Here is a 12,153-nt window from a genome sequence, read left to right as displayed (position 1 = left end):
TTGACCTGTCAAACCTGCAGCTCGAAGTCTTCTCTTCACAGTTGAAACTGAGACTTGCGTACTTCGACCAGTGTTAAGCTGTGCTTGAAGCTGTTGTCCTGTGAGCTGCCTATCACGCAAGCTGTTGACTCTCAGAAACTTGTCTTCTGATTCTGTTGTGGCTTTGGGTCTGCCAGACCTCTTCCTGTCAGAGTTTCCTCCAGTTTCCAAGTGCCTTTTGATGGTGTAGGAAACTGTACTCACTGACACCTTGGCTTTCTTTGCAATTTCTCTAAAGGAAAGACCTACACTTTTAAGGGTTATAATGGTCTGTCTGTCTTCCTTTATTAATTGCCTTTTTCTCGCCATTATGAGAGCAATATACTACTTTCTGCAGTACTGTCCAAATAATGCTTAAGAGGGTGTAGTAACACAGTCTGTTCCAACACTGCTTTTATACAGACAGAGGGTTTGTAAGTAATCAACAAAAGTTGGGACACCTGTAGGAATTGTTAGCATCAACTTTCAAGGCTTAATTTACTTCCATTGCTGCAGAACAGCTGTAAGTTGTTAACCCATTACTTGTTCCCTGAAAAAGGCCTTTTTGTATAACTCTGAAATGTACATTATTTTTCAGTTTTTGGTAACCTAAACTTTTTTTTTTTAACCTCTGGCCGTTTACCGCTTACCTTTGTACCATTTCAGGTTATTCACTGGACTTGAACTGCTTAAATTTCAATAAAAACTGGAAAAATGGGGGTGTTCTAAAACTTTTGACCGGTAGTGTGTGTGTGTATATATATATATATATATATATATATATATATATATATATATATATATATATATATATATATATATATATTGTGTATGTGTGTGTGTATATATATACACTGTATATACTTTGTGTGTGTGTATATGTATATGTATATGTATATGTATATGTATATGTATATAATTTAACAGCCTGTTGTGTCTGTTGCTCGCTTTGAGTTTCCTCTGCATTGTCGAAGTCCCACGATCACATTAAGTGGATTTGCACAGGGTCTTTCCCCCAAATTCTACTGCACAGTTCAAAGTGCCGCATCTGTTTAGTAGCTGCCACTATTGTAAAGTTAAAAATTCCTTAACTTCTCCATTTACGATATCTCGTTCTTGATCAGCCATTGTATTTGAAAAAAAATGAAAGTGCGCAACACTGACGACGCCCTGTATACAGTCACGTGGGATGTTGACTTTCAATCCACGGCCACTATAGCGCTTCAGTGCCGGCATAGCCTTTCACACAGGGGTTAAGACGCTTCAGTCCCGTCTCTGAAACACCTCGTAAGGTGGTTCAGTCTTAAAATATGACGGCTCTGTGACGGTATAGGCAATTCACACTGCATCAGTGCCGGTTCTGAGCCGTCATAACTCGTCTGTGTGAAAGGGGCTTTGGAGACAAACAATCTATTTAGTGGCTGATACTGACTGTATTTTTTACTATTGATTTTTCAAAGGAGCAGCAACAGGCTCTACTGTATCAGTTAATGCATCAGCAGCATCAGCACCACCAGCAGCAAGAACTGCAACAGCTTCAGCTCTCAGCAGCTGCACAGATTCCTATGAACAGCCTGCTGACAAGCACCCAGGCTCCCACACAACACAGCATCAGTACCAACCCTTTCCTGGCCATGCATGGGGACCCTTCTGTGCAGAAAGTTACAGTAAGTCCTGCACATCAGACGGTTTTCTTTTATGGAAGTTAAAAACTGCTAATCATAAGTAAAAGAAAAATAAAATGTGATATTTTACATGACATTTTTAACTGAGATACAATGTTGTCTATAATATTGGTCTAAACACACAGGCACCAACAGTGTTTTGTTAAAACATTTTAATTTTATTATATTTTTTCATTCCAAAAGCAGGGATGCCATTACTTTTTGTCAACATTAAATTAAATAAGTTGTTTTTTGATGAACATTATTTGTTAAATTACTACAAATTGTGCATTTATTTTTGTTTTATTAAAAAGTGGTTCAAGTTTACCAAATGCTTGTCCTTAATCTGTAATCTTGAATTAAGGTATAAGCGTAGGGTGCCAATACTGTTGTCTGCGACTGTAACACCAACAGTGGGTGATATTATTATCAACTTACTTCTATCCAGCCTCTCTGTCTTTTTTATACTCTCTGTTATAATGTATAGATGTTACGATGTTTTGTTTTTTGTTTTTTTCTTTGTAGAGATTAACCGAGAAAACTGGACCTGTTGTACAAGAGAACAGTTGACCGATGATTCTAAGGTGCCTGCAATTGTCTAGCACTTCACAAACCATATAATTGTTGATCTATTTTTCTACGTGGTGGTGATTTTTATGAACAGGTCAGGCTTCACATGACATTTCTTGAAGGCATTGGACTTACAAATGGATGTCATTTTGTTGCACTAAATTGGAGCTAATCACTTATGGACTTCAGGGACTGCAGAAAACAAATATGAACTTCACTTTGTACAAACCATTTCTATCAGCTTTCTTCTTTTTAGGGGTTTCAGGTAATACAAAATCAGAGGAAAAAAATGGGTTTGGGGTGTTGTGATTTTGGAATACTGTAGTAGCTAACTTTCTATGTTGGTTTAAACTTTCAGTACATGTGGTAAAGTTTCCTGTATGCTGTAATTGTATATTTCTTTGGACCACTCTTGATATGATTGGATGTAGGATTCTGAGCTTTTTATACTGCCTGCTGGTGGAATTAGATCAAATATGGAAGAAATGGATGTGTCTGTCATAGAGGAAGCTTCCTTTTGAGAGTACTGGTGATTGTCCGCCTAAACCAGTGCTTGTTGCTAAGTCCATTGTCCCAAACAGCTGAGCATGCACTTGATCACAATTCCTGTCAAAGTGGCAGAAATTTTTTAACAGTATACCAGCAGCCTTTTTTTTTTTAATAGTTTCATTTTACTCTGTGTAGCTCAGGCAACATATTTAATTATAACCTGTCAAAGTGAAATAACTCAATCTGGATCCTCACTATTGTTCCTGAGAGGGCAGAATATTATTATTATTATTATTATTATTATTATTTATATACAGTCACAAAAAAGTATTGGCACCCTACACTTTAATATAAGATAAAAAAAAAAAAGTTAAATACATGCATTTGAACATTAGCCACTAATTTAATATGACAAAGACCCAAATACACAATTTCTGGTAGTTCAACAAACAATCTTTCTGAAAGACTTAAGCAATTTCACATTTGTTCATGACAAAAGTATTGGTACCTTTTTGTTTAAAAGTCTGTACAAAAGTAATAGAACTCCTTATAAAATACACTCATTGATTGGAAACCATTGCACAGTAATCAAGCTGCATTATAAAGTAAATAGCCTTAAAAGAGGTAATTATTTCTCGCATATGTTGAAGGTTTTGGCAACACAGCAGATGACGGTCAGGACAAAGGAGTTGGATTCCCGTTTGAGAAGAGCCCTCGTAGCAAACTACAACAAAGGAAATAGCTACAGAGCAGTATCAAAGAAATACGGAATACCACAATCCACAATCGGAGCATTAATCAAGAAGTACCACAGAACAAATTCAACTGAAACGCTTGAAAGAAGTGGGCGTCCAAAGAAAATTACAGGTACATCAAGTAGGAGAATTGTCCGAGCAGCTAATAAAAAATCCAAGAACAGTCAAGGACTTAAAGAAAGACTTGGAAGCATCGGGCATAATAGTGCATGAAAGAACTGTACAAAGGCACCTGAACACAGAAGAGTTGTACACACGTAGACCTCGCTGCAAACCACTTTTAAAGAGAATTTATAAAACAAACCGTCTAAAATTTGCCAAGAGTTAGGAACAGGAAACTAATGCATTCTTCAACAGAATTCTCTGGTCCGATAAGACTAAAATATAACTTTTCCCCCCCAAAATGGACCACAGTATGTTTGGAAAAAAGGGAAAGCCTTCAATGAAGAACAACTTGTACCAACAGTCAAACATGGAGGTGGTTCGATCTTGATATGCGGGTGCTTTAGCAGTTCAGGGACTGGAGACATTAATGTGATTGAAAGTCGAATGAATGCAACCATGTATGAAAACATTCTACAAAGTACAATGATACCATCTGCTCGTAGGCTGATTGGCAGACTGTTTGTTTATCTTCCAACATGACAACGACCCAAAGCATACGGCTAAGTCAACTCTGGAATTCTTGAAAAAAAAACTAAGATAAAACTTCTGGAATGGCCTTCGCAATCAGCAGATACCATCCAATAGAAATGCTTTGGGCTGATCTGAAAAAAGCTGTAGCCATCCATTGTGTATCCAATCTGTGAGCAGAAGGAAATATGCAAGATGGAACGGGCCCAGATTTCACCAACAAGATGTAACATACTGGTTAAGAATTATCATTAATGTATGAAAGCCTTAATAAAAGAAAAAGGAGGACACACAAAATACTAAAGCATACTTTTGTCATGAGCAAATACTTACAATGAAATGCGTTTTTTGTTAAATATTATTTGTTAGTGCTAGGAATCATATATTTTGCATTTTATTTTATTAAAAAGGGGTTAGTTTACTAAATGCTTGTCTTTAATAAGCGTAGGGTGTGACTGTATATATATAAAAATATATAATGTATAATTCTTGAAAATAAAGGTCATTTTTACTGGATGTTTTGCTTGCAAAAAAAAAGCTTAGGATCCCTAAATTGTAACATGGAATATAAAAACAAAGTATTAATTAATAACAATGATTAAATGCATTTCCCAGGAAAGTAACTACAAAACTGTGTAAAGTTGTAGCTTCTTATGAAAACTACCCAATGTATATGTATGTGTGTGTGTATGTATGTGTGTATATATATATATATATATATATATATATATATATACATACATACACACATATATAGCACTGTGTACAGAGCTAGACGAGCATATTGGAAAAAACAAATCTTTAAAAGGTTTGAATTGCACAGTTTGTACCTCGTTTTTGTAAATATATGTTGTATGTGATTCTTCTTGGATGTTGAAGAATTCTTAAAATAACCTCAAGATTTGCTTTGTAATATTTGTACCACACACAGTTGTCTAGTGATTGGAGACAAAGTATTAATTTATTTTTATATATGCAGCACCATTTTCTAGAAACACAAATGCAGTGTAGTTAGTTTATTTTGTATTCATTTTGCCCCACAGATTTCTGTTATCAATCTTTATACAAAATGTAATTTAAAAAAAAATCTTTTCACAATAGTTGTAAAAAAAAGTTATCTTTGTATAAAATTCTCTTTAAACAAGTTTGTAGAGGCAGCTGTTGCTGGTTTGTTAAATCCTGCATTTTTTTGTGTACAGCCTAAGGCAATGTTTCTTGGGATAAATTAAAAAAAAAAAAAAAAAAAAAAAAATTTCCTGTTTGTATTAGTTCTGTCTTGTGCTTAATCATCTGTATAACTACAAACATGTCTACCTCTACCCTTGCGCTGTAATTAAATGAGATTCTGCATATTGTACTTGGAAAAAAAATGGTGCTGATGCGTACACACTTGTGTTTTTTAAAGTATTGTAATATGTTGTGATCCTGTATTAGTATATCTGAATGTGCTATGTGTAGCAATGTGTGGCTCTCAAATCAAAACATTAAGATTTGAATTATGCTTCGATACAATGTGGTCAAATTCAGGAAGTACAAAGGTACTTGTTAATTTCTGCATGACACATCAGCCACAATAGTTAAGAGTTTACAAAAACTCAAGAGAGCTAGTTTCTGAAAGCAAGCATGTTGCAGCAGTTATATTTACTGCAATAGAACATTGTCCCAGAACATTACAGCTGACTAGAAGTTGAATTCTGCCCAGAATTGCATAACCCAGCATGTTGCCTCTGATTTCTCATTGGTTCATGTTCCTACTACCCAATTAAGGCTGGATGAGGTCATGGAAAGTACCTGATGGGTATTTAGTAATTATCAGGCTAAGCTAGTAGCAGAATCCAGTATCTCTTCAGTAATAAAGAAAGTATTACACATCCCAACTGCATGAGCAGAGTAGCACAAATATGGCAACACATTGGGATTAAACTAAGTTTATTTGCTTTATTTTAACTTGGAGAAGTTAATAAATGTGTACTTTTCCTGTCCTCCCCTCTCAAGTTTATGTAAAGGCTTTTCTCAAACGTGTGAATTCAGGATTATGACTTCTGAACAGGAAAGTGTATGTTCAGAATCCAAAAGACTTAACATAAAACCAAAAACCTGGCACTGCTGTAATGTCAAGAAAAAAAATGGGGGCAGGCAGTGCTGATGTTTTGTGGCTGTATGTTGTACTTGGAAGATCAAGAAAGCATAGTTAAAAAGGTGATATTGGCTATGTTTATAACAAAAGCAGGAAGCACACTATGATAGGAGTAATATTTATTATTTGACCGTGTTCTTTTTTGATTTGACATGGGTTTACAACAAAGTTCTACATGCCACACCAGTGGTGTCATTTTATGGTATTTAAGGAGGGTCTATGCTAATCTTTCTGATCTCATGCATCAATGGCACTAAACTATAAATTAAATGTGCATTGGATTTAAAAGGGTGTGTACAGGGACTTTGTAAGGCACTATCAATAGCTTCACTGTATGAACTTCATGTCAAAACAAAATGTGTCTGGGAAAAGATTTTCAATTCTTAACTCCATATCAACTCAATTTTCAAAGAAAGGCTATAATTAGAAAAAGAATGTTCTCTGGGTGTCAAAAGTCATTGTAAACATAGCCATCCTGTCAGTTAGGAGATCTACCAGCGCTGAGCCCAAGAAAGGATTGTAATGCATACTTGTAATCTGAAGGGAAAAAGTCATCTGGGAAAAAGAAAATGGGTTGATCATCTAGTTTTATTTCTTGGTTTTGTTTTTTTGGTTGTTTTTTTTGATGTAATTATACAATAAAATGTATGCTTAAAATTGATGCTATGTCATGTTCATGAAAGCCTGTATTCTTATTTTGTAAGAAAGACTGCTGTGAAAGTGTGATAAGTTCAGCATGAAATTAAGTAATTCAGGTAACCAATAAAAGAGATGTTTCTTTCTCATGTAAACCTATTTCGCATAGAATACATTTTAAAGTACATTCTTATTACATATAATAATAATTGACACATTTTATAATTCTTGTGTTTGGGCTCAATTTGTTAATTTTGCTAATTTTTAGTTAACACAAATCAGCAAAAAAAGGAATTACATCTGTATGCCAATTTAAAAAAAAAAAAAAAAAAAAAAAAGTATTCCCTTACAAAAATACAGTTTCACACTTAAGTAGATGTTAAAGTAAAATGTGTCATGTTTATTGGTGTTCAACTAAGGCATGTGACCTATAAAAAAGAGAGAATTAAAAGGCTTGACACTTTAAAACAAGAGTCCTGGCATTGCATGTTTCAGATCAGCTCATGGCCTGTTTCCTCTTTTGTACCAATTCTGCCAGTAGCTTATATCGCATCATGGACTCTTCCTGCAAAAGGAAACAAATAAATGTATTCAGTTATCTTACAAAAATGCTGTGTTTTATAACAAAAACAATCACATTTAAGAAGGTTAAATATGCCCAGACCATACCTTGTCAAGTGTTTGAAATAATTCAGTCATGCTAGTATAATTAAAATTAAATCTTATTCCCTGTTAACACATTTACTGCAGTTTAAACTCCACCACCTTGGGTTAGGCAAGTTTGACAAACACAGATTATTTGTCCATAACTTTCAAACATTGTCATTATAGTCATTACAAAAAATAAACTTGGTAATTCCAACTATTGTGCAGTAGAAAGTGAACCATCTCCACTATATCTTAAACACACATTCTTCCTCACAAAGGGAACCAGTGTTTTCAATTTGTGGTTGTTATTCCTAGAAAGTTTAAAATGCATCGAGAGCAAGAATCACTGTTATAAACAGTAAGTGGGACACATACACCCTGCAATTAAAATTAACCACCAATAAATCTCAATACGTCCCACCAACCCCCCTCTATCGATTGCACCTCATGTCTAGACTAGTTTAATATATTATCAGAGATCTTCAAGACCAGCACAGAAGGTTTGCTTATTTGTCATTTCTGACACTAAAGTGGCATGCATATTTAATACATGTCACCTTAACTAGAGTATATGAAATACATCAAGTAAGGGAAGATAAGGCATCCTTATGCTGATTAAAACTCTGAATATACATAACCAGAGGGGGAAATTTTATTATATAGATATATATATATAGATATATATATATAGATATATATATATAGATATAGATATAGATATATAGATATAGATATAGATATAGATATATAGATATAGATATATAGATATATAGATATATAGATATATATATATATATATATATATATATATATAGATATATAGATATATAGATATATAGATATATAGATATATAGATATATAGATATATATATATATATATATATGAGAGAGAGAGAGAGAGAGAGAGAGAGATATCTAGATAGATAGATAGATATAGAGATATATCTATATATAGAGATATATCTATATATAGAGATATATAGATAGATATATATAGATATATATATAGATATATATATATATATAGATAGAGATAGATAGATATATAGAGAGAGAGAGAGAGACACACACATACTTTCGATTTTCCTGGAACACATTTGGCTATCTTGTCCCATCGCTCTGCGGTCCCCTTTGGATACTGCTGCAGGGCCAGTTCAAGAAGTTTCTGCTGGTTTTGAGTCCACACCTCCTCTGCAGGTTCACCTCCATCTTTCCCTTTTTTTTCCTCACTGCTGTCACCATCCAGCACCTTGCTATCAAAGTCCCTCTGCCGTCTCCCTTTTTGCTTTTCCTCAGAGTCATCTTTGATCATGACAGTTATTTCTGGGGCCTTTGCTGCTTTTCTCTTGCGATGTCTGGTCTCTGTTCCTGCAACATCGGTCTGGTTTTCTCCAGTATCTCTGCGTGTCACTGGATCCTGAGCAGGGTTATCAGTCTCCTCCTCCTCCTCCCGCTTTGTGATAATGTCGTCTGGTAAACCTGCTGCTCCTCCTTTGAATCCCTTAGTGGTTTGGGCAGTGGATTTTAGTTCAGAGAACCGAACTGTCCCTAAAAATAAGTTATACAATCAATGAAGCATAAGAGAATATGTATTCCCAAAAAAGATATTAAATATTAAAAGATATAAAAATCCTTAAATGTAGGTTGGTCATTTTTGTAGGTATGTCTAGGCTTTGAACAGGGTCCTACCAGAAAGCGTTTCACTTTGCAGGGGCCCTAGAATCTACCAGCACCAAACACCTTTATTTTATTAAATTATTGTCAAAGCACACAGACAACAATGAACAATTCCGCCAATTGAGCAAAATTGTATTTTGTCATATAGGTTGCACAATTATTTCTAGTTAAGTATGGTGCTATAAATCAGGAACTACCATTTACCTGGTTATTACTACATAAACACCTATTGTATACACAGTAAAAAATATATGGAAAGCTGATTAAATCATACTGTTATTTTACAGCTATGTTTATCTAAAGGAGTCACAAATTACGTACCTGAAGTGCTGGCAACGCAGTCTTTGAGTTGCTTGACTTTGGAAGTTACCTATATGAAAATCAGATTTGCAAATCAAAAATCAAGTTTGCACAGTACAGGTTTCAAATACAAAATATCGAGGCATAACCCAAGTACAAATACTTCAAGGTAAATAACAATCATGTATTTGTACAATTTTTTTGTGATGCGCTTTTTTAAAAAATGCATACGTAATGATTACTGCAAAAACTGCATCTTCTAAACATCTCCGACAAGCACGTTACACAAATTAACCACAATACTGATTTAAAGCATGCTTTTCAACAAAACCCCTTCACATAACAGGGAGGATCAACGCTACAACCAAGCCTTTGTTCCAGGCTGGACTTAACCCATTAAAGTTAATCAATGGCATGTTAGGATTCAAATCTGAGGGTTTTATATCCCAGACATTTTCTGTTTCCTTATTGTTCACTGGAAAAAGCACTGACTTGAGTTTTATGTAAAGAACTTCATGAAAAGTTTAATCAGAAATGTACTATTTTAAAGTATACCACTCACTGCTTTTATGATAAGCTTACATTTTATTTTTATATATATAAAAAAAAAAATATATATATATATATATATATATATATATATATATATATATATAAAAATAAAACTACAATTATTTAGCTATACTGTGCACATTTTGTATAGCTATTTAGAGAGACACAGAGGAAACAGCAATGTGAATGAAAAATCTGCTTACAGCTTAAAAACAGAGTCAGACCTCTTTGATAACATTAATGTTAATTAACAGAACAGACACACCACCACAGCACAGACGTTTATTCCTCAAACTTCATTTACTAAAAGTAGCAGCTGCTACCTTCCAGGAGCGAGACACTGGGAACCTCCCTTTGTGTTTTTTTGTCCCTGCATGCTGATTAAATAGGCAGAAACCTATAATAGCCAGCCTGTAAGATTCAAAACCAGTTAATCATTTCCTTGTGTTTCTACAGAAAGACAGGACCTCTTATCTAAGTGGGCTCCTCTTTTCTGCAGCCCAGCGTCGGGCACCACACTAATTACAAAGGTCTGTCTGACCCTCCCTGCCTGGCGGCTGTTTTGTTTCCTACCTGAGCCCCATTTTTTCCATGCAGACAGCAAATCCCCTATCAGTCTGTTATCAGGGTTGGTATACTTGGGATTTAAAAAGTGCAGAGGAAAGGGAGAATCGGTTTACATCCTTATGATTGCAAGAGTAATGTTACTTAACAAATACGTAATCTGAGCGCTGTCTGTCTAATTTAGCAAAACTACAGTTCATAATGTCACATTATGCCAGACACTATTTTAGTTAAATACATTTTACGTTTTTCAGCTGAACAGTTTATTTAATTTTTTACAGTCTCTTGTTTATTGCATTTATCCAAAGGACACTTTTTGCTGAAAAATAAATATAAAAACATAAATAAAAATAAATAACTGATAGTTTGAATAGATTTAATGATATAAAATCACAAACAGAATCTTGCAAAATAAGTTATTTTAAAGCAAGCGCTTTTGCAAGCACATTAGTTATAGTAATTGTTATTATGCATCAGAGATACACGTAGGAACTATTTTGATAGACATATGTTCCTGTGCAACTTACTGTAACCTACAAAATGGAAACAGAATTGTGTCTGCATCCCACTAGACTATATGTGACTTGTCATACTCCAATAGCCTAATTAGGCTAGATAGAGTGTCAGTCTATGGGACTCCAAGCCTGATCCATGGGATGAAAGACAACAGCAATGCATGCTTTGCCACAGTGCCCAGACAGCTTCAATTCATGACTGTTTCCTGAAGAAAATCAACAGGTCAGATGTTTGTCAATCGTGCACACTGGGCTCCAAGCTGCAAAGGAGTGGAACGAGAACTAGGCCTGAAGCTACGAATGCAGCAAGGAAAATGGGTCAAAAGAACAGATGTGGGAAGGCTAAGAGAGAGGCCAGGTGCAAGTAAGCAGGTCAGCCAGCAGGAACTTTGATTAAAGTAAACTGACACTGCCTTTCCTTCTCCCAGAATACCTGATGTAAACAATCCGAATGATTCAATTCATCCTGCACGCCAGCAGCAAGGCCCAGTGAATCAGGAAATGACTGCCATCTCTGAAACTACAAATAAACTTGTGCTTTTACCTTGTCATCAGCACTAACTACTGGTGAGCCAAGGTTAGGGCTTCTGTTTCTTCTTCTCAGATAATACTTCAGCCATAGAAGATGTAGTATTTGATGTTGGGGGTTGGGGAGCTTGTACAATAGCTGTCCCCTAAAAGCAGGGGAAAAACGTTAACCACTAGTTTGGAGTCATTGTCTGTATGTAGAGTATTTATTATTTGTTTATTTAGCAGATGCCTTTATCCAAAGTAACTTTACCATATCTTGCTGTTTATTCTTAATTCTAAGGAAAATTCATGAAAAATAAATCCTTCACTAGTTTGTCTTTGGTCAAGTTGCTTATTTTTCCAAAAAGAAAAGTAATATATTGTTTTGAAATGGGGTGAGACTTTACCGAGTAAGTGTCTTTTACAATGTCTATTTCATAACGTCCAACTGAATATGGAAGGTGTGTTTGCTAAGGAAAGCAAA

General features: G+C 34.9%; 2 protein-coding genes across 14 annotated transcripts in view; one reads left to right on the top strand and one right to left on the bottom strand.

Annotated features, from left to right (window-relative positions):
• LOC117394870 (protein AF-10-like) overlaps positions 1-7,057 on the top strand; it is a 59,481-nt gene extending 52,424 nt beyond the window's left edge. For all 13 annotated transcript variants that reach the window (XM_059019893.1, XM_059019900.1, XM_059019927.1 and 10 more), the window contains 2 exons: positions 1,479-1,685; positions 2,208-7,057. In XM_059019893.1, coding sequence (XP_058875876.1) covers positions 1,479-1,685; positions 2,208-2,252 — 252 coding nt within the window. In that variant the 3' untranslated portion in view covers positions 2,253-7,057. The remainder of the gene's footprint in view (positions 1-1,478; positions 1,686-2,207) is intronic.
• A 218-nt stretch (positions 7,058-7,275) lies between these two features.
• The window catches only part of LOC117394806 (dnaJ homolog subfamily C member 1-like), a 51,164-nt gene continuing 46,286 nt past the window's right edge, over positions 7,276-12,153 (bottom strand). Inside the window, exons 10-12 of the mRNA XM_033993400.3 lie at positions 9,550-9,598; positions 8,627-9,099; positions 7,276-7,467 (exon numbers count right to left, since the gene is read on the bottom strand). Of these exons, the coding sequence (XP_033849291.1) occupies positions 7,399-7,467; positions 8,627-9,099; positions 9,550-9,598 (591 nt within the window). The 3' untranslated portion in view covers positions 7,276-7,398. The remainder of the gene's footprint in view (positions 7,468-8,626; positions 9,100-9,549; positions 9,599-12,153) is intronic.

Source organism: Acipenser ruthenus, chromosome 3, assembly GCF_902713425.1.
Source record: "Acipenser ruthenus chromosome 3, fAciRut3.2 maternal haplotype, whole genome shotgun sequence".
Lineage (NCBI taxonomy): Eukaryota > Metazoa > Chordata > Actinopteri > Acipenseriformes > Acipenseridae > Acipenser > Acipenser ruthenus.
Note: the sequence above shows the minus strand (reverse complement) of the source record. Positions and strands in the feature narration are given on the sequence as shown.